The sequence below is a fragment of the Moschus berezovskii genome, chromosome 12 (assembly GCF_049115385.1).
Source record: "Moschus berezovskii isolate FMDL1 chromosome 12, NW_MosBer_1.0, whole genome shotgun sequence".
NCBI classification, from domain to species: Eukaryota; Metazoa; Chordata; class Mammalia; order Artiodactyla; family Moschidae; genus Moschus; species Moschus berezovskii.
The window spans coordinates 25,793,905-25,820,910 of NC_142471.1; the positions used below are offsets into that span (position 1 = coordinate 25,793,905).

Here is a 27,006-nt window from a genome sequence, read left to right on the forward strand (position 1 = left end):
AACCACTGGACTGAATTCCCTCCCCATAAGTATTTTAGTGTGCATATATTTAGCTAGATTTCAATATTTACAATTTTTTAAATTGAGGTAAAGTTTGCATAGCTAAAATTAAACACTTTGAAGTGTGCAATTCAGAGTCATTTAGTACATTCACGGTATTATACAACCATTGCTTCTATTTACTTCCCAAACACTTCATTACCTGGAAAGGAAATCCTGTAGCTGTTAAGCAGTCACTGTCCATTCCCACCTTATCCTAGCCCCAGGTAGCCACCAATCTTCTTTCTGTCTCTGTGGATTTACCTCTTCTGGATATTTTATATAAATGTAATCATTACAACATGTGGCTTTTTTTGTGTTAGACTTCTTTGACTTAGCATAATGTTTTTGAGGTTCATCCACTGAATATTTACAGTTTTTAAGATAAGATTTGCATACAACAAAATGCAAGATTTTAACTGTACATTTGCTTCATTTTGGTAGATTCATGCATGTGTACAACCCAAACCCCTATCAAAACAAAGAATACTATACCATCATCACAGAAAGTTCCCCCTGCCCCTGCCCATTCCCCTTTCAGAGGCAACCCACAGTTGTGTTTTTTCCATCATACATTAGTTTTGCCTGTTCTGAAACTTAATATAAATGGAATTGTATTGTGTGTATTATTTTTCTGTAAGGCTTCGTTCACCTAGGATATGTTTTGAGATTCAAAGCATACATTGTTGTATAGATAAGTAGTTGGTTCCTTTTAACTGCTGAATAGTATTCCACTGTATAAATGTGCTACAATTTGCCTGTCGTTTCACTCGTTGATGGCTGTTTTAAAGTGGAATCAGGGAGTATCATTGTCTTACTGTCTTCTAGGAAAACCAATTCTTGAACAAATAGAAATGTAGAAAAGAAATCTTTTCAATAATTTGAATGAAGCAGATATTTGATATTTTCTTTCCTCAAAGCATTTGGCCATCCAGTGCCACTGGTCTCAGAGGCCAGCAGTTATTGGAGATGTCCTTCAAGTCTATAGTGGGTCTGAAGGGAGGGCTATTATCTTCTGTGAGACCAAAAAGAATGTAACTGAAATGGCCATGAATCCACACATAAAACAGGTAAGTCTTTTTTCATGCTTTCTTTAATTGAGATTATAGATTATGAATCACTGAGTAAAAACGTCATGTCCTTTGTAGTCTAGGTTTGATTGTCATTCTCAGAGTTGAGTCTAATTCAGAAAGACGTTAGAGCCAGCCTCTCATGATCTGTTAAGTCATAATAGAATTCTGTCCATTTTTTAAAAAAATATATGATTTCTAAATCCTCTTGCAACTCTTTATTTATTTGGCTATGCTGGATCTTAGTTGTGGCATGTGAGATCTTTAGTTGCAGCATATGGGATCTAGTCCCCGCATTGGGTATGTGGAGTCTCAGCTGCTTGACCACCAGGAAAATCCTGAATTCTTTCCATTTTCATCAGAAGTTTTCTTTAGACTTTGCAAATGTGATCTTGAAAACACAAAAGAGTGAAATAAGATGAGTTTCTATGGATAAGAGTGGGTAATGTTGTAGAGTTGTGTATAAGTTGAAACACAAATATTTACTGAATGAATGGGTCAGAACACTAAATCCTTATGTCTTTTTAAAATTTTATAATAGAAAATTTCAAACTTATCTAAGACATATACAGAAGTTGACAGTGTAATGAGCCCCTGTGTATTCGTTTTTCAGCTGCAACAATTATTTTATCCAAATGCCCCCTCACTTCTTGTGCCTGAATTATTCTGATGCAAATGCTAGATAACATGTTATTATGCCCAGAAATATTTGGGTATGTATTTCTAAAATAAAAGGGTTATTTTTTAAAAAACTCATAATACTGTTCATGACATCTAAAAATTTAATAGTAATTAATATCTTCAAATATCAGTCTTCAAATTCTCAATGGCCTCATGCATACATGCTTTGTTTTTTCTTTTATGGCTTTTTTTTTTTTTTTACTCTGAATCTCAATAAGTGATTTCATTAAATCTCTTCAATACATGGATTCCTTTATTTCTTCTTATAGCTTTTTAAATTATTTAAGAAACCAAGTTTTCATGAGTGATACCATTTAACAGAAAACAGTATGCTGCTGTTTTCTGTATTTCTTGTAAATTGAGGTTTGTTTGTGCAGATTTATTTCATAGATGAAATACTTCCATCAGGAGATATGTAATATCTAGTTCTTTTTCCTTTTTATGATATTAACATCTATTGATAACAACACCATTCGCCTTTGTGTCAATGTCTCTTCAGTCATTTTTGCTGTGACTTAGTATCTAGAAGATTCCCAAGGAAGGGCTCGTGATTCACTTTTCACTGTCATACATTGGAGAAAGAAATGGCAACCCACTCCAGTTTTCTTGCCTGGAGAATCCCAGGGACAGAGGAGCCTAGGCTGCCGTATCGGGTTGCACAGAGTCGGACACGACTGAAGTGACTTAGTAGTAGTAGTATTGATGATAGCTTGTTTGTAACTGTAAAATCATTTTGGATGGATATTAAATTCTTGGTTTACCTTTTCCTTCAGTATCTTAAATATGTTTTCCATTGGAATAAAGCATAGTATAAAAAGTCTGATGCCAGTCTGATTTTTTCCTGTTATAAGTGATTGATTTAGTTTTTTGGCCTGAATACAAAAGTGATTTTTCCTTTTTCTTTAAAAATCAGTAGTTACACTAGAATATATTTCGGTGTTCACTTTTTATGAGTGTACAGTGCACACAATTTGTAGTTTCAAATATATATTTTTAAATGTCAGCAAAATTTCTTGGATTCTAATTTTTCTGGTATTTGGTTTGTCTGATTGCTTTGGTTTTTTTCTTCAAGGACTCCTGTTATACATACATTGGCTCTTTTTTCCTCTCTCCTTTATCACTTGATAACAATTTTTTTTAATCTTTATTTAAATTTTCAACCTTTTCATAATTAAGGCAACATTTGTTGTGTTCAATCAGTCTTGTATTCCTTCCAGTGTAGTCTTCATTTGTGAAAAATCTTTGCCTTTTATTTCTACTTGAGTCATTTCATCCCGTATTTTACTTTTTCTCATTCTGATTTTTCTTGTTCTCTCATATATCAATATTTAAAAATTTTCTTTTAGCTCATTCAGAAATGTAATATATACTCTTTATCTGTTTTGCAGGCATGCCTTTCTAGAGCTCTTTCATTGTTTTGGTGAATATTTTTATTTGTCCCTTTATAGTTACTTTCTATAGTATTTAACCATAACCTGTTCTGTTGCTCATTTTTAGATGGGATTAATCTTTTCAAACTTTTGGTGGAGAGCTATGGGTCAGAATAGTTTTCTAACTTCACAGGTCTAGAGCTGTCTCTTTTATTTTTGATCGTATTTAAGGCTCAGCTCAACATTCAGAAAACGAAGATCATGGCATCTGGTCCCATCACTTCATGGGAAATAGATGGGGAAACAGTGGAAACAGTGCCAGACTTTATTTTTGGGGGCTCCAAAATCACTGCAGATGCTGATTGCAACCAGGAAATTAAAAGACGCTTACTCCTTGGAAGGAAAGTTATGACCAACCTAGATAGCATATTAAAAAGCAGAGACATTACTTTGCCAACCGAGGTCCATCTAGTCAAGGCTATGGTTTTTCCCGTGGTCATGTATGGATGTGAGAGTTGGACTGTGAAGAAAGCTGATCACCGAAGAATTGATGCTTTTGAACTGTGGTGCTGGAGAAGACTCTTGAGAGTCCCTTGGACTGCAAGGAGATCGAACCAGTCCATTCTAGAGGAGATCAATCCTGGTGTTCATTGGAAGGACTGATGCTCAAGCTGAAACTCCAATACTTTGGCCACCTCATGCGACGAGTTGACTCACTGGAAAAGAGTATGATGCTAGGAGGGATTGGGGGTGGGAGGACACAGGGACGACAGAGAATGAGATGGCTGGATGGCATCACCGACTCTCTGGACATGAGTTTGAGTGAACTCCAGGAGTTGGTGATGGACAGGGAGGCCTGGCGTGCTGTGATTCATGGGGTCGCAAAGAGTTGGGCACGACTGAGCGACTGAACTGAACTGAACTGAAAGGAATAGGAACTCATGTGATCTGTTCTCAAAAGCAGCATCCTGGACAATTTTTTTCTCGAGAGAGAGAGAGAAAAAGCAAATCCAGTCCTGCATCAGTCTACTTTTTAAAAAACCTACTTAGCTAATGAAATTTAATCCAACCTTAGAAATCCTAACCACATACAAAATTCTTTTCTCAATCTTCTCTTCTGCAAATCTTCTAAAACTCTGTAGCCAAATTTTGGGGGTGGGAGGATTGGGGGTGGGAGGACACAGGGACGACAGAGAATGAGATGGCTGGATGGCATCACCGACTCGATGGACATGAGTTTGAGTGAACTCCGGGAGTTGGTGATGGACAGGGAGGCCTGGCGTGCTGTGATTCATGGGGTCGCAAAGAGTCGGACACGACTGAGCGACTGAACTGAACTGAAGGCTCAAATCATGAACTCTTTATTGCTAAATTCAGACTTAAATTGAAGAAAGTAGGGAAAACCACTAGACCATTCAGGTATGACCTATTTCAAATCACTTATGATTATACAGTGGAAGTGAGAAATAGATTTAAGGGACTAGATCTGATAGAGTGCCTGATGAACTCTGGACGGAGGTTCGTGACATTGTACAGGAGACAGGGACCACGACCATCCCCATGGAAAAGAAATGCAAAAAAGCAAAATGGCTGTCTGAGGAGGCCTTACAAATACCTGTGAAAAGAAGAGAAGTGAAAAGCAAAAGAGAAAAGGAAAGATATAAGCATCTGAATGCAGAGTTCCAAAGAATAGCAAGGAGAGATAAGAAAGCCTTCCTCAGTGATCAATGCAAAGAAATAGAGGAAAACAACAGAATAGGAAAAACAAGAGATCTCTTCAAGAAAATTAGAGATTCCAAGGGAACATTTCATGCAAAGATGGGCTTGATAAAGGACAGAAATGGTATGGACCTAACAGAACAGAAGAGGTGGCAAGAATACACAGAAGAACTGTACAAAAAAGATCTTCACGACCAAGATAATCATGATAACGTGATCACTGACCTAGAGCCAGACATCGTGGAATGTGAAGTCAAGTGGGCCTTAGAAAGCATCACTACGAACAAAGCTAGTGGAGGTGATGGAATTCCAGTTGAGCTATTTCAAATCTTGGAAGCTAATGCTGTGAAAGTGCCATACTCAATATGCCAGCAAATTTGGAAAACTCAGCAGTGGCCACAGGACTGGAAAAGGTCAGTCTTCATTCCAATCCCAAAGAAAGGCAATGCCAAAGAATGCTCAAACTACCGCACAATTGCACTCATCTCACACACTAGTAAGGTCATGCTCAAAATTCTCCAAGCCAGGCTTCAGCAATATGTGAACCGTGAACTCCCAGATGTTCAAGCAGGTTTTAGAAAAGGCAGAAGCACCAGAGATCAAATTGCCAACATCCGCTGGATCATGGAGAAAGCAAGAGGGTTCCAGAAAAACATCTATTTCTGCTTCATTGACTATGCCAAAGCATTTGACTGTGTGGATCACAATAAACTGGAAAATTCTGAAAGAGATGGGAATACCAGACCACCTGACCTGCCTCTTGAGAAACCTGTATGCAGGTCAGGAAGCAACAGTCAGAACTATACATGGAACAACCGACTGGTTCCAAATAGGAAAAGGAGTGCGTCAAGGCTGTATATTGTCACCTTGCTTATTTAACTTATATGCAGAGTACATCATGAGGAACGCTGGGCTGGAAGAAGCACAAGCTGGAATTAAGATTGCTGGGAGAAATATCAATAACCTCAGATATGCAGATGACACCACCCTTATGGCAGAAAGTGAAGAAGAACTCAAAAGCCTCTTGATGAAAGTGAAAAAGAAGAAAAAGTTGGCTTGAAGCTCAACATTCAGAAAACGAAGATCATGGCATCTGGTCCCATCACTTCATGGGAAATAGATGGAAAAACTGGAAACAGTGCCAGACTTTATTTTTTTTGGGCTCCAAAATCACCGTGGATGCTGATTGCAGCCATGAAATTAAAAGACGCTTACTCTTTGGAAGGAAAGTTATGACCAACCTAGATAGTATATTAAAAAGCAGAGACATACTTTGCCAACAAAGGCCCATCTAGTCAAGGCTGTGGTTTTTCCCGTGGTCATGTATGGATGTGAGAGTTGGACTGTGAAGAAAGCTGAGCGCCGAAGAATTGATGCTTTTGAACTGTGGTGTTGGAGAAGACTCTTGAGAGTCCCTTGGTTTGCAAGGAGATCCAACCAGTCCATTCTAGAGGAGATCAATCCTGGGTGTTCATTGGAGGGACTTATGCTCAAGCTGAAACTCCAATACTTTGGCCACCTCATGCGATGAGTTGACTCACTGGAAAAGACTCTGATGCTGGGAAGGATTGGGGGCGGGAGGAGACGGGGACGACAGAGAATGAGATGGCTGTATGGCATCACCGACTCAATGGACATGAGTTTGAGTGAACTCCGGGAGTTGGTGATGGACAGGGAGGCCTGGTGTGCTGTGATTCATGGGGTCGCAAAGAGTTGGACACGACTGAGCGATTGAATTGAACTGAAGAATACAGTCTACAAAGTATATCTCAATAAAGCTGTTTAAAAAAGTCTCCCACTTTCTGAGCTCTGGTTGATTTTCCCTTCACTTTCATCTGAGTCATCTCTTTCCTTTGCTTCTGGGATCCCTGTCATCCTCAGTTTGAATTTTAGGTCCGATAATTTCTGCTTAGTGCAGGGCTTTGTCCCTGCAAGGAAGCATTGGTTTGTTAGTTTGAAAGCTCATTTGGGCCCAGACTGTTTCAGACTTTTTCAGCAAAATTTCTTGAATTCTAATTTTTTTGGTATTTGGTTGGAGAAGGAAATGGCAACCCACTCCAGTATTCTTGCCTGGAGAATCCCATGGACAGAGGAGCCTGGCAGGCTACATAGTCCACGGGATTGCAAAGAGTCAGACACGACTAGTGACTTCACCTCTGGCTATCACAATTACCCTTAAATTTGTAAGAATTCTACCAGTTTCAACTGACTTTATCAAATTATGCTTTCCCCATTATGCTTTCTAGGGAGTATCTATCTGTTCTTAGGGCTAGCAAACCCCTCCCCCACCCCAGTAGGTTTTTGTCTCTACCTGCTTACGTTTGGAAACCATGAAAATACCTTGTCACTAAATTTTGTCATAAATATTTGTGGAAAAGTATATTTGCTTTTGACTTTGAAAAAAGTATCTTTTCTTGAAACAGTTCTCCTAACTTGGGTTCCATGATATCACACAGGTTTTCTTCCTTCTTCCCTGGCTAATCTTTCCGAACTTTGTTGAAGTCTTTTTGTATTCTTACTTGCACTTTAAATACTGGCATTCCTCACAGTTCTACTTCTGTAATTGTTCTCACTTATTAACATGTTCTTTCTGTGTATAGTGATTAGTTACACTTTGGAGTCAGAACACGATATGAATTCCAATTGTGTTATTTCCTGACTCTGTAACTGGGGCAAATCACTTCATATTTCACTGTCCATGTTCCCATTTTAAAAATTGGTATTAATTTCTTTTTATACTTTTAAGACCAAATAATTTAAGGTGTTTATTACAGTGCTTTTCTTATAACAAGCAGTCATTAAGTATAGAAATAAAGCTGTGGTATTCCCTCGTGGTCTAGTGGTTAGGACTAAGTATTATGTGTACAGATAAATATAACTAATCATTCCTATGGCTCCAGTCATATGTGTATATGCTATTTGTTTACAAACTTCTTTTTATAATACAGTTTTACAGTAGCTATTAAAATGTTAAATGTTTATAATTTTTGACTTAGGAATTCAACTTCTAGATATGTAATCTACTGAAATATACATATACTGAGGGATCTGGAGATATAGTACAAGGTTATTCAGTATAGCATTGTTTCTAAAGGTGAAAGTTTGGATCCTACCCAAATGTTCATTAATAGGGTATTGCTAAAATAAATGATATGGGAATTTCCTGGCAGTCCAGTGGTTAGGACTCAGAGCTTTCACTGCTGAGGCTGGGCTGAGTCCCTGGTGGGGAAACTAAGATTGCATGGGTTGCGGCCAGAAAGAAAAGAAGATACTGTAGCCATATGAAGAAATCATATGTAGTTTTAAAAAATTAAGTAGATGTGTATCTATGGCTGCTGCTGCTAAGTTGCTTCAGTCGTGTCCAATCCTGTGCGACCCCGCAGACAGCAGCCCACCAGGCTCCCCCGTCCCTGGGATTCCCCATGCAAGAACACTGGAGTGGGTTGCTATTTCCTTCTCCAATGCATGAAAGTGAAAAGTGAAAGTGAAGTCACTCAGTCATGTCCGACTCTTAGCGACCCCATGGACTGCAGCCTACCAGGCTCCTCCATCCATGGGATCTTCCAGGCAAGAGTACAGGAGGGAGGTGCCATTGCCTTCTCCATCTATGGCTGAGATATAACAAATTTAGAAGGTAGGTTGTAAAACCATACATATATAGTATAATCTCCTTTTTTAAAAAAGGTTATTTATTTGGCTGCACTAGGTCTTCGTTGCAGCATGTGGGATCTTTAGAGTGGCATGTGAACTTTAGTTGCAGCATGTGGGATCTAGTTCCCTCAGGAATCAAACCTAGGCCGCATACATTGAGAGTGCAGAGTCTTAGCCACTGGACCAGCAGAGAAGTCCCAGTATAATCCCATCTTTATAAGTAAATTCATAAAATTGTATGCTAGGATTTCTGAGGTGTGTGTATTTAAAAAATAGTATGTGGAGGAATATTTACTGAACTATTAGCAGTTACTTATTAGGAGATTGATATTAAGGAAAGCTTTTGCATTTTATTCTAAACGTTTTTCTGCATTGTTTGATTTTTAAAAACAATAAGCATGTATTTTTATAATTACCATATTTAGAAACAACAAAAAGAGGAAGGACTTCCCTGGTGGTCCAGTGGTTAAGACTCCACACTTGTACTCCAGGGGTGCAGGTTCAATCCCTGGTGGAGAACTAAGATCCCACATGCTGCACAGCCTTTATAGTATTTGGATGCTGTCACTGCTAAGTATGTGCTATACGCTTACTTTTCATTTTTTTTAAAATAGAATGCCCAGTGTTTACATGGGGACATCGCTCAGTCACAAAGAGAAATTACACTGAAAGGCTTCAGAGAGGGTAGTTTTAAAGTTTTGGTGGCAACCAATGTGGCTGCTCGTGGTTTGGACATTCCTGAGGTTGACCTGGTGATTCAGAGTTCACCTCCACAGGTAGGAAATGCGTTTTTTTTCCTCACCAATTTTGTTGAAAAATAATTCACATACATCACTGTATAAGTTTAAGCCATAATAGCACTATGCTTTGATTTATGTATGTTGTGAATTGATGCCCACAATAGGTTCAACTACCGTCCATCTTCTCATGTAGGTATAAAAGAAGAAAGGAATTCTCTTTTAACTGAAAGCTTGTATCTTTTGACCACCTTCCTTCATTTCTTCTTCCCCCCACCCTCAGTTTCTATGAGTTTAGTTTTTTTATTTGTTGTTGTTGTTTTTTAGATTCCATGTATAAGTGAGATCATACAGTACTTGTCTTTCTCTGACTTATTTCACTTAGCATATTGCCTTTAAGGTTCATCCATGTTGTCACAAATGGTAGGATTTCCTCTTTTTATGGCTGAATAATATTCCGTATAAACCTTTTCATTCGTTCGTCTCTTGATGGACACTTAGGTTGGTTCTATGTCTTGACTATTGTAAATAATGCTGCTGTGAACATAGGGGTGTGGATATCTTTTTGAATTAGTGTTTTCATATCCTTTGAATATACTTCTGGAAATGTAATATTGGATCATGTGGTCATTCTATTTTTAACTTTTGAGAATCCTCCATACTGTTTTCCAACAGTGCATAAAGTTATCTTTTCTCCACTTCGGCACCAGCATTAACAAATGTTAATCTGTTCTCTTTTGTCTTTTTGGTGATGGCCATTCTAATAGGTGTAAGTTGATATTTCGTTGGGTTTTTACTTTGCAAGGAACTGAGATTTGATTTGGAGAAAATAAGAGTAGCTATATAAATTGCCTTTTATTTACAAGACTTTGCTTAGATTAAAAAAATACATATTATCTATTCTTGCTCTTAACCAGTTTTTGTTAGTGTAGTGTTAAATCGATCAGAATCCGGTACCTTTGCAAATAATTAACTTCTTTACATTTGAAGTAAGGAATCATGCAAGAGAAGTATAAAAAGTTGCCATATAAAGAACCTTGGGATAGGCTGGATAAAAAGGTTTTAAGTCTCATCCCTTTTACTGCAGAATTCAAGCATAAATATTCTCTAGGATATTGAAAAGAGCAACAGGATTGAAATAAAAATGTTATTATCGATAGTAGTAGTTTTGTTGCTTCTAGTATTACTATTTGGTTGCTGGAATGACTGTTTAATTTGCCAGATTTTTAAGAAGAGTTACCTCTTTTATTTTTAGGATGTTGAGTCCTATATTCATCGCTCTGGACGCACAGGTCGAGCTGGCCGGACAGGGATCTGCATATGTTTTTATCAACCGAGAGAAAGAGGTCAATTACGATATGTGGAACAAAAAGCAGTAAGTAGAGTTAAATTATTTCAGTCTTATTATCTAAATGGTGCCTTAGAAAAGAGATCATTTTATATTTGTTCTCACAAATAGATTTTATGACTTCTCATTTAAGCTGCATTTGGATGTGAAGCATGTGGAGAGCTAAATTTATATTAGCTGCAAGACTTTGTTTTAATACAGCTTTTATTATGAAGACAGAAGAGCTGACTTTCTCCCTTTTCCCTTGAATTTCTCCCTTGATTAAAATCAGAAGTGCATTGTGATTTCAGTACCTCTTAGTCTGATACTGTAAATGGATGCTTGTGACAATGTCTTGGTGTAATAGTCAAGATTATATTGAGTAATGTTACAATAGCCAGTTTCTACAAGAAATTACACATTTTTTGTGGTCTCGAGTTTTTGTAGTGTTTTTCCTGTTTTTATGATGTATATTTTCATACATTATTTCACATACTTTGTACAATGAAGATAATAAGAAAAAATTTGTTGTAAACAGCATCTTTTAAAAAAAATCAGCTGTTGTGTAACTGTGATTCCATGATTTGTAACTGAGAGACAATTGAAAAAAAATTTTTTTTTCTCTTTCTAGAATTTGTTATTGATGATTTATTAGGAAATCTTGATCTGCTAGGGCTTGGAAATCTTTAAGTCCAAGAAATGGAAATTCAACAAACTAGATTAATTTAGGAATTAATTGTAAAGACTTCCATTTTTCTTTAATGTAATTCTTTCATTTTCAGGGAATTACTTTTAAACGTGTAGGTGTTCCTTCTACAATGGATTTAGTTAAATCTAAAAGCATGGATGCCATCAGGTATGCTTTCTGACCTTGCTGAATGATTTTTTCTTTTGTATTAGGCTATACATCTTTAAGCTGTCCTAGTTGACATATCAGAAAATTTAATCACCAGTTTTACCAACAGACATTTAATTATATTAAAATACGAAAACGTTGCTCTCTTTTCCCATTCATTCTTTTATCTTTAATCTTTCCCCTTTGTCTTGACCAAGAAAATTTACTGTTTTTAAACCGTAGGTCTTTGGCTTCTGTTTCTTATGCTGCTGTTGACTTTTTCCGACCGTCAGCTCAGAGACTGATAGAAGAGAAAGGGGCAGTGGATGCACTGGCTGCAGCATTAGCCCACATCTCTGGTGCATCAAGTTTTGAACCACGATCTTTGATCACCTCCGATAAGGTAGAAATCTGTGAGAAAATTGTATGTGGTTGAGAAAGATTAAAATCGAACCATAGATATCTATCTGGAGAGAGATTTAGGACATCTTTACTTCGCACAGTACTGTGTTAACTGAAACTTATATACCAGAACCTGTTCCTTGGTGGTTTTTTTTTTTTTTTTTTTTGTCATGGAGCTATGCAAATCGAGAAATAGACTCTGCAGCTAACATAATCCCATGCAAAGTAAGGAGTGCCTGTATATGTGGACAGTATGTGGGTGTGTATAAAACACCATCTGACGTGTCCCCCTGCCAGGTCAGTATCAGATGTCAAACCATACCAGAGCCATGTATTCCCATTATAAAAAGTATATTTTACTCTGCAGTAAGAAATCCATGGGGTGTTATTTTAGTACTGATCAAATACTTTATCCCTAATAACCCACTAGATACTTCTCAAGAAAACTTAAACCACATTTCTTAAGGAAATATTAAGGTACACTTTTAAAGTCATCAAATTTATTGGCATAAGACTGTTTATAATATTTCATCATTACCATTGTAATATTTTTCTTTTACTTAAAAGATTTTTTTTTAATTGAAGGATAATTGCTTTATAGTATTTGTTTCATATCTGCCATACATCAACATAAGGTAGACTTTTAAACCTAAGAAGTATCTCAGAGGTAATCTAATCCCAACCTTTATCTAATAAAAGAATTCTCTTTGGCAGATGGGTCATCTAACCTCTGCTTAAATATCTTAGAAACAGGGTGTTAGTGGTTTTATATTTCTTTTATGGATTAAGTCAGAATCCAAAGCCTTTACGAGGAATGTGCTGTAGGGTCTTCCCTTGCTACCTTTTTGGCCTCATCTCCTATCACTCTCCCCTTGCTTGTTTCAACTATTGTAACCTACTTGCTGATACTCAAACATAAATTTAATCCTACATAAGGTCTTTGTGTTTATTTGTATTATTCTGAATGTTCTTTTACTAATCTTGGATCCCTCCTTCACTTCATTCAGCTATCAGGTATCACTGTATCAGAGGAGTCTTTCCCCATCACCCTGTCTAAAGTAGCTTATTCCTGCCTTTTCTCTCAATTTTCCTCCCCTGCTTTATATTTTTTTCATGATTCTTATTACTGTCTGACATTATATGTATTTACTTATTTGTTTACTGTCTCCTCTCCCATCATTGGACTTCGCTGGTGGCTCAGTAGTAAAGAATCTGCCTGCCAAGCAGGAGACTTGGGTTTGATCCCCGGGGTCAGGAAGATTTCCTGGAAAAGCAAAATGCAATTCACTTCAGTGTTCTTCCCTGGGAAATCGTATGGACAGAGGAGCATCAGTTCAGTTAAGTTCAGTCGCTCAGTCATGTCTGACTCTTTGCGACCCCATGAATTGCAGCACGCCAGGCCTCCCTGTCTATCACCAACTCCCGGAGTTTACCCAGACTCATATCCATCGAGTTGGTGATGCCATCCAGCCATCTCATTCTCTGTCTTCCCCTTCTCCTGGGCTACGAAAGAGTAGCAAAAGAGTTGGACACAATTTAGCAACTAAACAGCAACAACTTCCATCATTATTCATTGCCCCCACCCCAACCCCTTGCTACATATACACTACAAGGTAACTCAGTGAGACAAAGGACTATTTACTGTTGAATCTCTAGCACCTAGGACGGTCTCTGGCACATAGGTAGGGGGCACTTAACCATTTGTTACATCAGTGCCTCCCTATATCTTCTTCATGTTGACCGTTTTTTTGTCTAGTGAACTTTTACAGAGCAAGTCATTTTTGCTTAAGTGTAGTCCTTCAAAGAGAAGGCAATGGCAACCCACTCCAGTACTCTTGCCTGGAAACTCCCATGGATGGGGGAGCCTGGTAGGCTGCAATCCATGGGGTCGAGAAGAGTCAGACACTACTGAGCGACTTCACTTTCACTTTTCACTTTCATGCATTGGAGAAGGAAATGGCAACCCACTCCAGCATTCTTGCCTAGAGAATCCCAAGGATGGAGGAGCCTGGTAGGCTTCCGTCTATGGGGTCGCACAGAGTCGGACACGATTGAAGCGACTTAGCAGCAGCAGCAGCAGCAGCAGTCCTTCAAAAATTTAAAGACGTTTATGTCCTCATGTTTTTCCACTCAAAGGTAACCTTGAGTCCTTCAGCATTTCCTTAATTCTTCACTACCTTATCTTATCCCTGATGCTGTAGTTTGTTTAATTTCCTCTTGAAGCATCATGTTTAGATTTAGATTAGATTTAGATTCCTCTTGAAGCATCATGTTTAGATGCTTTAGAATTAAATGTAGTCTTTACATCAATGTATAGAAGAATGGTACTTTCAATGATTTATAATATAGTTTAAAATAAGTTATTTTTTTAGTAGTCATGTTATGCTGGTCATGTTGGCTTATAAGAAGTGCATGCATGCGTGCTAAGTCGCTTCAATTATGTCCAACCCTTTGTGACCCATTGGACTGTAGCCCTCCAGGCTTCTCTGTCCATGGGATTCTCCAGGCAAGAATATTGGAGTGGGTTGGAGAAGCAAACCTGGAAAAGCAAAATGCAATTCACTTCAGTGTTTTGCATCGCTATTTCATAACTGTATGAAAATAGCTAATTCAGTTATCCTCATTAACAACCAATAGCAGGCCACTTAGAAACCAATATTGTGCATTCTCTTTAAAAAAAGAGAATCTTCCCGACCCAGGGATTGAACCCTTGTCTTTTGCGTCTCCTGCATTGGTAGGCAGGTTCTTTACCACTAGTGCCACCTGGGTTGCGATAAATCAAAAAAGACTGTTAAGTTAGAATGTTATTGTCCTACTTCTGCTGCTTTTCTCTCAAACACAGTGTGACTTTTATTCCTTAAGGGGTTTGTGACCATGACTCTGGAAAGCCCAGAAGAAATACAGGATGTCAGCTGTGCTTGGAAAGAACTTAACAGAAAGCTGAGTAGTAATGCTGTGTCCCAAATTACCAGAATGTGCCTCCTGAAAGGAAATATGGTAGGCTTTTCTAGACAACTGCTGTGTATGTTTATAAAGACTAGGAAATTTTGTTCATTGTTTTTTTGAAGTCTAATGGGATGAATAATACTATTTTATCCATGTGTTAAGTGTGTTTCCAGTTGGAAATTTGGGGAGTTAACCTAAGTAACCCATTGCTCTAGAAAGCTGTAAGTCATTCTGCTTAATTTGTAATATTCAAGTTATCTAAGTTTCTGCCTTTGAATTCATATGTGGTTGTGTATGTTTATTTTTTACAATTGAGTAGCATAATTGCAACAGCTAAATAGTTCTTTTCTTTTTTTTTTTTAAAGAGAATGCACAATATTGGTTTCTAAGTGGCCTGCTATTGGTTGTTAATAAGGATAACAGTTATGAAATAGCGAAGTTAAAGCCATCTGTAATCTTAGTGACTGATTTCTTCTAATGGTTTTGTAAAAAGACATATTTATTCATCTCACCTGACTATATAAGTTCATGCTAATCTAGAATTTATAAACTTGTTTATTGGAAAGTTATCTTTCTCAAAGTTTAATATTACCTTCAAAAAAGATCTGTGGCATACAAGACAACTACGTACATTCAGAAAAAATGTGGAGGGGGAGGGAAAATATACCTAGATCCTTAGGCCAAACCATATGCTATACTTGAATATTAATTAACTTTCAGTGTACTGGCAGCCAAGATCAAAGAGGAAACATCTTAGGTTATCTCCTGGCACTAAATTTTTAAAGGAATTCATTAGATGGGTCATTTTACAAGGGACATGGAACATTATAGTGTCTACAAAAACTTTTCTAGAGAATACTCCAGATGCTCATTAGTAGTCAATTCTTATTAGATACTGGTTTACTTTTAGATTTAGGAAGTACAATTAGCAGCCATTCTGTGTCATGCATTATTATGTATTAGCTGGTTTAATTCTGTAAGCAGTCATGCGACCCACTTAATCTTTTCTTTTTTTAGTTTATATAAAATTATAAGATATTTTAAAAAATCAACTCATGTGCATCTAAATAAAATTTTCATTTTGCTTTTAGGGTGTTTGCTTTGATGTTCCCACAACTGAATCAGAAAGGTTACAGGTATATAAAATATTTTATCTGTTAAATAGTTGAATATGTTTCTCTAAAAGATAGGGATTAAAAAAACATATTCATAATATCTTTATCACGTGTAAATCAATTAAAACTTCCTTAATTAACTAATAAATTATAAATACCCAGTTTGTCAAATGTGTACGAACAGAATTGCAGACCAAATCCTCATGTGCTCATTACCCAGCTGCAGCAGTTAGCAACTCGTGGTCAGTTGTGTTTCATGTCTACTTCCATCCACTTACACTGTATTCTTTTTCTTTTTTTAAAATAATTTTATTTATGGCTGTGCTGGGTCTTCCTTGCTGTGTAGGCTTTTCTTTTCCTTAGTTGCAGAGAGTGGGGACTATTCTATAGTTTCAGTGCATGGGCTTCTCATTGCAGTGGCTTCCCCTGTTGCAAAGCATGGGTTATAACGCTCACAGGCTTCAGTAGTTGAGGCACATGGGCTCTGTAGTTGCAGCTCCCAGGCTCTAGAGCACAGGCTTAATATTTGTGGTACCCAGGCTTAGTTGCTCCATGTGGGATCTTCCTGGATCAGGGATCGAATGGCCCATGTTTACTGCATTGGCAGGTGGATTCTTTACCAGTGAGCCACCAGGGAAGCCCTCTCCTGTATTCTTTTGAAACAAATTTTAGAAGTCTGTCATTTCAACCATAAATACTTTTATATAGCTAAAATATTAAAAACACTTTCAAAAAACATAATACCATTATTAACCCCCCTAAAATAGTAATTCATCTGTATTATCCAATTTTGTGTTTACATTTTCCCGTCTTCTAAATATTTTTAAATATAAGAAGGTCTGCAAAGTTCATTCTGTATGATTTGATTTTTGTCTCTTTGTAGGTTCTCCAATTCCTTTCTCTCTTTATTTTTTAAAAATTTTTCTTTAATAAATGGTACAAAGCACAATGCCAAAAACATTAACAGTTAAAATTTCACCAAATGAAAAAAATACTATAGAATACACAGTTGCAAAAAGCTACATTAAGTTATTTTACAACTGCCTCAAGCTGCAAAAAGAAAAAAACCCAATGCTATACCTAAGTTATCCCTCTCTCAAAATAATGCCATTTATATTATAAACCACGAGCTCCCCATCAAAAGACGGGAACTGCTTTTGTTAATTCATATATATATATATGACTGTATCACTTTGCTATACACCTGAAACAAACAACACTGTAAATAAAATATAGTACAATATAAAATAAAAATAAGTAACAGATCTTTGGGGCTTTACACTGAGTTAGAGTTCCTATCAGAGGGATAACAGCACCACAGCCGCACTGGATCCTCATGAAGGAGGCACATGAATGACTGGGTTACAAGAGTTTCTGTCTTTCTTTAAAAAAATTTTCCTTGTGTTTTATCTGAAGAAGAAAGAGATTGTCCACTAAATTCCTACACTGTGAAATTTGTCTATTTGTGTCCCTGATACATACATATTTGACACAAGAACGGGATTATTTGGCTTTCAAAGTCCTTTTTAAAATTCAGAATATGTTGTAAACACATTTCTTTATCAACTATACAGTTATTTACTTTTATTGGCTCCCTGGCATTTGGCCACATGGGTGACCAACTTAACCAGAGTTGTATTTTCTGATATTTAGATTATTTCCAGTACTAATACTCTATTATAAATAGATTTGCACTGGTGGCTCAGATGGTAAAGAATCTGCCTGCAATGTTTGATCCCTGGGTTGGGAAGATCCCCTGGAGAAGGAAATGGCAATCCACTCCAGTATTCTTGCTTGGAGAAATCCATGAACAGAGGAGCCTGGCAGGCTATAGTCCATGGGGTCACAAAGAGTTGGACATGACTGAGCAGCTCACATGCATTATAAACAGGTTGGCCTTAAATGTTGGCATAGGTAATTCTTTATGCATTGCCAAGTTTATTTCTTTAAGATGAACTTTTTAAGATGTCTGCTTGGCCAAAAACTGTGTGTATTTTTAAGGCTTTGGTCATATATTGCTACCAGTTGTGTGTGTGGTTGTTTGTATCTGCTCATTCTGACATGTAAGGTATTTTAATATTAACTTTCCTTGGCAACTCATGATCACAATGAAAAACAGTGTAGCAGGATAGACATATTGATGCTCTTAAGGGCTGCTGATTTTTATATTTTGTTTACCCTGATACCAAAATGTTTCCAATAGCAACATTTTTAGTCCCTGTTGACAGATTTTTAATCTGCATTATCAGCTCTCAGACCTTGTTTCTGTCAGTATATCTTCGAGCAATGACCACTTATTAGTGGCCTATTCCTTTTGTGCTGAGAAACTGGTGGGCTCTTTTAGAATGTATAAACTGAGTAGGAATTTAGAGTCCCAAAATTGGCCTGAAAATTTCTCCTCAGACTAATACTTAGCTTTTAGAAACTTTTCTTGGGGCGAGGAGGATCCAAGCTTTGTACTGTTACATTAAATTTGAGATTTAAGTTTTAACAGGATTTTTTTCATTTTTAATGACATTTATTTTTTTTTTTTTTTGTAATTTTACAAGCAGTACATGTTCATTGCAGACAACTAGAAACACATAAAAGTATAAGGTAATAATCACCTGGAGAAGGGAATGGCTTCCCACTCTAGTATTCTTGCCTGGAGAATCCCATGGACAGAGGAGCCTGGTGGGCTACAGTCTACGGGGTTGCAAAGAGTCGGACATGACTGAGCGATTAACAAAAAAAGAGTAAAAATCATACATAAATTCCCATCCCTCAGATATAATCACTATTAGCATTTTGAAGCATTTCCTCCCAGTGTCTACATTAAAAAAAAATTTTTTTTAAGTATAATTGACCTACAAAACTGTGTTAGTTCCAGGTATACAATATAGTGATTTGATATTTATATTACAAAATGATCGCTACAATAAGTCTTGCTACTTTCATCATTCAAAAATATTACAGTATAATTAACTATATCCCCCAAGCTGTACATTTCATCCTTGTGATTTATTTTGTAACTGGAAGTTTCTGTCTCTTGATCTCCTTTATGTGTTTCACTCATCCCCCCATCTCTCTCTTCTCTGGCAACCACCTGTTTGTTCTCTGTATCTGAGTCTGTTTCTGTTTTGTTTGTTCATAAAATTTGGGAACTTAAGTTCCTGTGTTTTAGCTTTGAATATGTTTTTGCATTCTGGTTTTTAGTTTTATTCCAGATACTCTGGACTTAATAGATCGATGACATTTAGCTAATAGATATGCAGAGAGTGTCCTGTACTCATGTGCTTGCTTATAGTTTCTATTTTGCATTTGTATTAATCCTGTAAATTACCCCAACAGGCAGAGTGGCATGATTCAGACTGGATACTCTCAGTGCCAGCCAAGTTACCTGAAATTGAAGAATATTATGATGGAAACACATCTTCTAATTCCAGACAGAGGAGTGGTTGGTCAAGTGGCCGGTCGGGCCGGTTGGGCCGGTCAGGTGGTCGATCTGGTGGCCGGTCAGGTAGACAGAGTCGGCAGGGGAGTCGGTCAGGAAGTCGACAAGATGGTAGAAGACGAAGTGGGAATAGAAATCGATCAAGAAGTGGGGGCCACAAGCGGAGTTTTGACTGAGATAGTTAATCTACCAGTGTGAGCTTGCCTGTTTCTGAATAATCATGTACATTATCAACCAAAAATTAGGTCATCATAGCTGAGGTCTGTGTCTGCTATTTGGAAAGAAGTTGGTTGTATTTTTTTAAAAAGTATTTCACAAGAATGGTTGTAAACAAATCTACTTATCCAGTTATACGTTTGAATAAAAAAACCCTCCTTTTATTGTCTCTTTTCACCGTGTGTTAAGAATTTTCTCAATGTAATCTTAAAATTTCTTCTAAAATGTGGCAGTTAAGTCAGTCTTAACGTTACTTGCATAATACAAAATATGGTGTGTCTGTATTCAGATCATTCCTTCCATATAATAATATGGTAGAAAATAAGAAATGCCTTCTGCATTAAAGGGCTGAAAGTGCTGGTGACATGATTGGTTAGATGTAACATTTTAAATTTTAGATAAAGTTAATTAAAAGGTGTGCAAGCAGTGCATCCTCAATAAGTAACAGTTAAAGTTACTTGTTGAATGTCTACTTTGTGCCCATCACTATCCTAGCCCTTAGGGGTATAGTTGTAAATAGGCATGGACACCATCTTCAAGGAACTTATAGTTTAAAGCAGCAATTCTGGTTGAGATTAACACCTGATGTTTAGGATGAAAGTAGCTATGGAATGTGAAGGATGTAATTGGGGTGTGCCTAATCAGTCTTAGGAGTCAGGCTTTTTTAGATGAAGTGATAGGAGAAGTAAAGCAGAAGTACAAGTTGATCTAGCCAGTTTAGAAGGAAGAGGTTTTGTAGTCAGAACAGTACAGGCCTACCTTGTTTTATTGCACTTCACAGATACTGTATATTTTAGAAATGGAAGGTCTGTGGGAGTCCTGTGTTGCACAAGTCTGTTGGTCCTGTTTTTTCTGATACTATTTTTTTTTTTAATTTTTATTGGAGGCTAATTATTTTACAATATTATATTGGTTGGTTTTGCCATACATTGACATGAATCCGCCCCGGGTGTACATGAGTTCCCCCTCCCGAACCCCCCTCCCACCTCCCCTGATACTATTTTTGAATTAAGGTAAGTACATTATTTTAGACATAAAGCTGTTATACACTTTAGACTGTTATATAGTGTAAACATAACCTTTATATGTACTACGAAACCAAAAAATTTGTGTGACTCACTTTATTGCAGTATTTGCTTTATTGCAGTAGTCTGGAACTGAACCTGCAATATTTCCTAGGGATGCTTGTATACGCGGCAACCCAGAGGCAGAGAATAGCATGGTAAATCTGAAGGCCTCCACATAGTTCAGTATGGCTTACATGTGATAGATGGAGGACAGTAATAGAAAGATAAGGACTTAGGAACCAGATCTGAAAAGTCCTACGTGCATTTTTAAGGAATTGAAATACTGTATTTATCACAGAACTTTTTGTGATAAAAAATTTTCCTTTTTTGGCCACATGGCATGCAGGATCTTAGTTTTCAGACGAGGGACTGAACCTGCAACCCCTGCAGTGGAAGCATGGAGTCTTAACCACTGGACTACCAGAGAGGCCCCAGGAGTTGAAATATTTTCTTGAAGACGAGAGAATCATGAAAGAGTTTCCATAAGAAGTGACATGATGAGATTTGTGTTTTAGAAAGATTACTGACTACGCTGAGGAGACTGAATTGCAGAAGGGTCAGACTAGGTACTATGAGCCCTCTTAGGATGCTGTTAGAGTAATCCCAGGTAGAGGTGATGGTCTGCACTAATAATGATAGGCAACACATTTTGAGTGATGAGAACTGAGGCACTTGAGAGGTTATTGCTTATTTAGAATCACTCAGCTGGATAATATATAGTGGAGTGATGATTTAAACCAAGTCTAGGTTCTGAACCAGCATTCTTAACTACTATGCTAAATAGTGGCAGTGGACTTTGAGAAACATGGATAGATTTCAGAGGTTTTTAGGATATGGAATTGTTAGGACTTGGTGCTTTCAATTGGAAGATAAAAGAGGCAGAAGAATTAAACCTATGTTTGCCACTGAGATAGGTACTAGAACACGGAGCAAGAAAAGTTATGGGGGGGGAGAGAGGGAACATGACTAGTTCAGGATTAGATGTATTTTAATATTGAGTAGTCCATATGTCAGGAGATAAACAGTAGGCTGTTGGATTTATATGAAGGAGAGAGGCTGTTCAAAAGATTCGGCAATAATAAAAAATGGTAATTGTAGTTACATTAGTAGATGAGATGATCCAGGGAAAGTATAGTAAGGAAAAAAGTCTGAAAACGGAACCCAAAGGCATACCAGTGTACTTACTGCATAGCAGAGGAAAGGGGATCTCACTGAGAAGGGATGACAAGAAGAGGGCCCAAAGCCCAGAAATATGGGGCTTCCAGAGGCATCAGAAGAGAAAATTGAAATGGCCTTTGGATTTGGCAAGCAGACATTGATGTGGGGAGCAGCTATATTAACAGTATTGAGAGTAGAAGCTATTTAGCCGTGGCTTCAGCAGGATATGGGAGGTGATGTAGGGACAACAAATAATGAACTTGTCTTCCAGAAACTTGGCTAGGAATAGGGAAGAACAAGCTAACACTGGACGTAGAAGAAAGGACATGAGGTTGCAGTGAGAATTTTGTGTTGGCTGGGTGGGGAGACGAGGGAAATTTGAGCATGCTGAAATACTAATATGTGAGGGAGCAGGACTGGAATGGGGAGGAGAAGGAATGAATATATGACGGGTCAAAATCTCTGTGAAGATCCAAACAAATGAGCTCAACCACATTCTGGAGATTTTAGCCTTAGACAGCAGAAAAGTGAAAAATGAAAGTCGCTCAGTCGTGTCTTGACTCTGTGACCCCATGGGCTGTAGTCTGCCAGGCTCCTCTGTCCATGGAATTCTCCAGGCAAGAATACTGGAGTGGGTTGCCATTTCCTTCTCCAGGGGATCTTCCTGACCCAGGGATCAACCCAGAGATTGAGTCTCCTGCATGGCAGGTGGATTCTTTATCATCTGAGTCACCAGGGAAGCCCATCTCTAACGTCAAGAGGAAGGTATGATTTTTGTGGAGGTGAGTTTGCAGGTGTTAAGGTAAAAAGTTGAGAGATTATCTGCCTAATGTCTTCCTATTTTCTTCCTGTGGTAGTTTTGCATGGTCAGCCACTGAAAGTGAAAAGGGAAGTAGTAGCCTAGGAAATTTGAGGAAAGTGGAGAAACGAGAGGTATCGAGTGGAGAACATGATGAAGAACTCACGAGGCAAACAGGGTCACAGACATCCAGTCGGGATGAAAGACTGAATTTGTAGTGGCATTAGAGTGGTTGAGTGATTCCTATAACACTCAGCATTGTGCTGTAGGAGTGGAGGTGGGAAACAGCTGATGTGGCACTGGGGTTTTGCTCTAAGATTAAATGATGACAAGGTGAAGATGTTAAGGATTCAGCATAAGTGATTAGAGTAACAGTCCAAGGAGTCTAGACTGCTTAGGAATTGAAGTGGAGATGGGGCTGACAGTAGGGGGGATGTAGAAGGGGCACAGGATTGAGGACCGAGTCTGAGGATTCAGGAGAGGAGCTGTTGAGAAGACAATTGCAGAGCAGGCCTGTTGGGGGCAAAGGTTATTTCAGTTTAGGTGGTCAAAGAACCCAGAAACCAGTTGTTATGTGGATGATTTCCATGGAGAATGAAGACAAATGAGAACTGAGGAGGGAGTGTAAGACTAATCCAGGTGCCAAAATACCGTAAGTGGTGGAGGTTGGCAAATTACTCGAATTAGGAGTGGGAAAAGGTGAGATTGTCACAGATTTCCAAAGGGACAAGGGCATTTACATGCAAGTCAAGGAGTAACTGAGGAGAAGAGGAAGACACTGCCACCAGTATACACTGGATGTGAAGGAGTAAGCAACGTATGTGTGAGGAAGCCGTAGGGGAGTATTTTCCAGTAAGGGCCAGATTACAGTTAGCCCAAGAGGGAAGGAGGGCTGTTGGTGCTGGATTGAGTTTTGATTGTGGGCAGTGGGATTCCAAATAGCTAATGACTTGGGGGAGGGAAATCTAGATGGCTCTGTCTGCATTTGTGTAAGTTTGATACCCAAAATGGAATAAGGGCTGCATTCCTACTGAGGTGTTTGGTACCTCAGAATAACTTTTATTAATATAAAAGTTAATAAGGAGTGCTCAGTCTCTGCCCTTGATAGCTCAGAATATAGTGAAATTGATGCACACAAACCTAGGTCCATGGCAATGATGCAGTGTGATGATTGGCAAACTCTGTACCAGAACACCAAGTGCAGCCCAGGAACCTGGGGTGGGAGGTTCAGAGAAAGCGTTTTGGCCATGATGATTATGAGTTAAGTGAGGTAAAAGAAACAGGCACAGAGTAGCTAATATAATGTGGTCTAAGCATGGCGAACAATAAGTAGTTCTTGTTGCCAGGATCTTGACTGTGAGGAAAGTGGTGGTGAGAACACGACAAGAGTCATATATTGGAAGGCTTCATAGACTTTGTTTTAGAAGAGCCATTGGAGGGTAAGGGAGGAGAGTGATATACATGCAGGTAAATGCCAAGAAGGAAATGGCAACCCACTCCAGTGTTCTTGCCTGGAGAATCCCAGGGACGGCGGAGCCTGGTTGGCTTCCGTCTATGGGGTCGCACAGAGTCGGACACGACTGAAGTGACTCAGCAAATGCCAAGAATGGATTTAAGGGGTCCCCTTGCTAAAGGCTGGCGTCCTTATAAGCAAGGAAAGGGGCTCCTGCTGCTGCTAAGTCGCTTCAGTCGTGTCCGACTCTGCAACCCCACAGACGGCAGCCCACCAGGCTCCTCTGTCCCTGGAATTCTCCAGGCAAGAATACTGGAGTGGGTTGCATTTCCTTCTCTAATGCATGCATGCATGCTAAGTCGCTTCAGTCATGTCTGACTCTCTGCGACCCATGGACAGCAGCCCACCAGGCTCCTCTGTCCATGGAATTCTCTAGGAAAGAATACTGGAGTGGGTTGCCATTTTCTTCTCCGAAGGAAAGGGGCAGATCCTAAGAAAATAAAACAATAGCTTTCTCTTTCTTCTGGAAGAAGGAGGGGCGGGGCAAATTCCTTACCAAATCCTCAGCTTTGGGCTGCATTCTACCTCTTATCTTTGCTCCTTCTTCATAGAGCTCAGCACCTTCATGGCTCCACCTTTGGGCTATTCAGAGCCTTCTGTATGATGCTCTGTACCCGAGTGTTGTGGTTCCCTAATATCTACTTGAACTTGAATCTATTACCTTGATCTTCAGCTTCTGAATTTGTAAATAATATGTTTTATTCCTTTCAGCATTAGAAATTTGATAATAAATTCACACTTTGGTGTGAATGTCTGAAAGCCTCTCATTTTTGTTTTGTATAATTTGGGAGTAGTGCTTAATAGTTATTTTTTAAAAACTATATTCCTTTAAAAATATTAGTAATGTATGTTCATTGTTGGCAGTTTGAAAAAAAAAAATAAGCAAATGGAAGAAGATTAAAACCACCTCTCTCAGAGATCATTACTGCTTACATTTTGTTGTATAGATTTTTAATTTACTGTGTATGAGTGTGTACATACTTTTTGAAATAGAAAATTCTCCCAATTTTATGAAAACATACTACATTATCTACATCAGAGGAGACTGACTTGGCAGAATTCAAGAAGTACTTCCAATTCCCTAGAATGGATGTAAGACCCATTTCTTCCACTTGCTACTGAAGTTTGTACAGATGATTAGATTAAATATAGTAATCTGGCTACCCTTGAGTCAAAAAGGGCCACTTGCATATTCCCTCTTGGAATTTCGGCCTTGTGCCTATGTTATGCATATATGTTATGCACATATATGTGCAGGTATGTTAAAAAAGAATTTACTTTATGAGCCTTGACAAAAATTTCCCATTTAGTAGCATTCTGGGCTTATTCTGTTGTTGAACATCTGTTGATATTAAAAATGTCCCTGTACTGTGTACAGCCATATCATATACAGCAGCATCATGTAATTTTGTGGTTTATTGACTAGACTGCAACTCCTGGACATAAAATTTATTTCAAAGGGCTCCTTCCTTACCCCACTACTAGTGGTAGGCTAATGTGTGCCAGGAACTGTCCAAAATCTTAAGGATACAAAGACAGATAAATCAAAGCTCCTGGCTCAAGGATGTCACAGGGTGTTAAGTGAAAGCATCATACATTTACATAAATTTATCTGTTAAAAATTGACACTGTGGAACATAATGTGTGAAACATGAACAACTTCCTTTGAACTGTCAGATTAAAGAATGTGCAGTAAAAACTAATCTTAATGAAATACAGAAATAAAACTCCCAGTATTTCCCTTGGTCACAAAGTGATTACATTTTGAGTTCTTTCTAAAAACCTTGACATACCTATGAGGCTTTTTTTCCATGTTTTTATCTTTTAATTGAAGTATAGTTGATTTACAGTGTGAGTTTGGGTTAGTGATTCAGTTATACTGATAACACAATATCTATTTTTTCAGATTATTTTCTCATAGGTTATTACAAAATTTTGGCTATAGTTCCCCCTATCAGTTTAAATAGCTCTTATTTATTGTGTTCTGTGTGCCAGACAAGGCTAACCCTTCTTCATTCATTATCTTAATTTTGTCAACCGATGAAGTAGGCTTTGTTATCCCCATTATGCATGAGAAACTCAGATTAAGAAATATGGCCAAAATCACAGAGCAAATGGTTCAGTTTTTCAAAGACAGGAAAGATTTCAACCCATTAAAAAAATGATTTTATGATGAAGTAGCTCCCAATTGTTTGCCTCACTAGTTCTTCACAGGAAGTTTAGCGATATTGCCATACGTCATTCAGTGGGCCACTTTCCCCTCAACCGCTTTAAGTAGTTTATGTCCAAATTCTGCAAGATTAAGACCCCCAATATTTTCTAGGAGAGGTCTACATGGTTTTGGGACCCTTTCTACAGGTTCCAAGGCGGGTTTAAGTGCCTATTTATGTCTTCAAAACAACTGACACTTCTCCATCTCCCCCCAGTCTACAAAGCTTATTGAAGACAGACTTCTGTGCTGAATCCCAGCCTTGTTTCTCACACCTGACACGGTGAATGCTCAGCGGATATATGTTGAGCGCACGCATGAATGAATGACCAGACTCGCTTGACATCTAGTTCTTATTCTTGTGAGTCTGGGCATCTCCTTTCAAAGGTCGACGTTTCCACAAGATGATTACACATCTAGCGCGTCTGCGCGTGAAAGGACCTTACAAACGCGAGCAATCTTAATACAAAGCACTGAAGAGGCGCCACTCAAAAGCAACTTCAAATCTTCATTTATCAGGCCGGGGCTAGCGAGAATCTTGGCACTGTTCGAACGAGAATAAAATCAACTTTTGTGATTCCTACCCTTCTATAGATGCCTTCTAGTCCAGGCGCCATAAGCGGTTATCACAGTCATCCGGATGTGAGAAGCAGCTACTTTGGTACTACCACCGACGCCCTCGCCTCCTGGTATCTTCCGCTTCCGCTTTACTACAGGAA

General features: G+C 38.2%; 1 protein-coding gene and 1 long non-coding RNA gene across 6 annotated transcripts in view; one reads left to right on the plus strand and one right to left on the minus strand.

The window, feature by feature from the left end:
* DDX50 (DExD-box helicase 50) overlaps positions 1-19,718 on the plus strand; it is a 33,932-nt gene extending 14,214 nt beyond the window's left edge. For all 4 annotated transcript variants that reach the window (XM_055425585.2, XM_055425590.2, XM_055425588.2 and 1 more), the window contains 8 exons: positions 960-1,109; positions 9,145-9,306; positions 10,523-10,642; positions 11,377-11,450; positions 11,673-11,832; positions 14,694-14,828; positions 15,869-15,913; positions 19,223-19,718. In XM_055425585.2, the coding sequence (XP_055281560.1) occupies positions 960-1,109; positions 9,145-9,306; positions 10,523-10,642; positions 11,377-11,450; positions 11,673-11,832; positions 14,694-14,828; positions 15,869-15,913; positions 19,223-19,501 (1,125 nt within the window). In that variant the 3' untranslated portion in view covers positions 19,502-19,718. The remainder of the gene's footprint in view (positions 1-959; positions 1,110-9,144; positions 9,307-10,522; positions 10,643-11,376; positions 11,451-11,672; positions 11,833-14,693; positions 14,829-15,868; positions 15,914-19,222) is intronic.
* LOC148775948 (uncharacterized) lies at positions 11,548-26,987 on the minus strand. Of its 2 annotated transcripts, XR_016038730.1 has the most exons (6): positions 26,872-26,987; positions 19,272-19,376; positions 18,499-18,577; positions 13,265-13,334; positions 12,982-13,095; positions 11,548-11,840 (listed from the first exon to the last, which is right to left on the minus strand). It is a non-coding gene; the product is annotated as an uncharacterized LOC148775948 (long non-coding RNA). The 2 variants fall into 2 exon arrangements; XR_016038731.1 differs by lacking the exon at positions 12,982-13,095.
* Between the last annotated feature and the right edge of the window lie 19 nt (positions 26,988-27,006).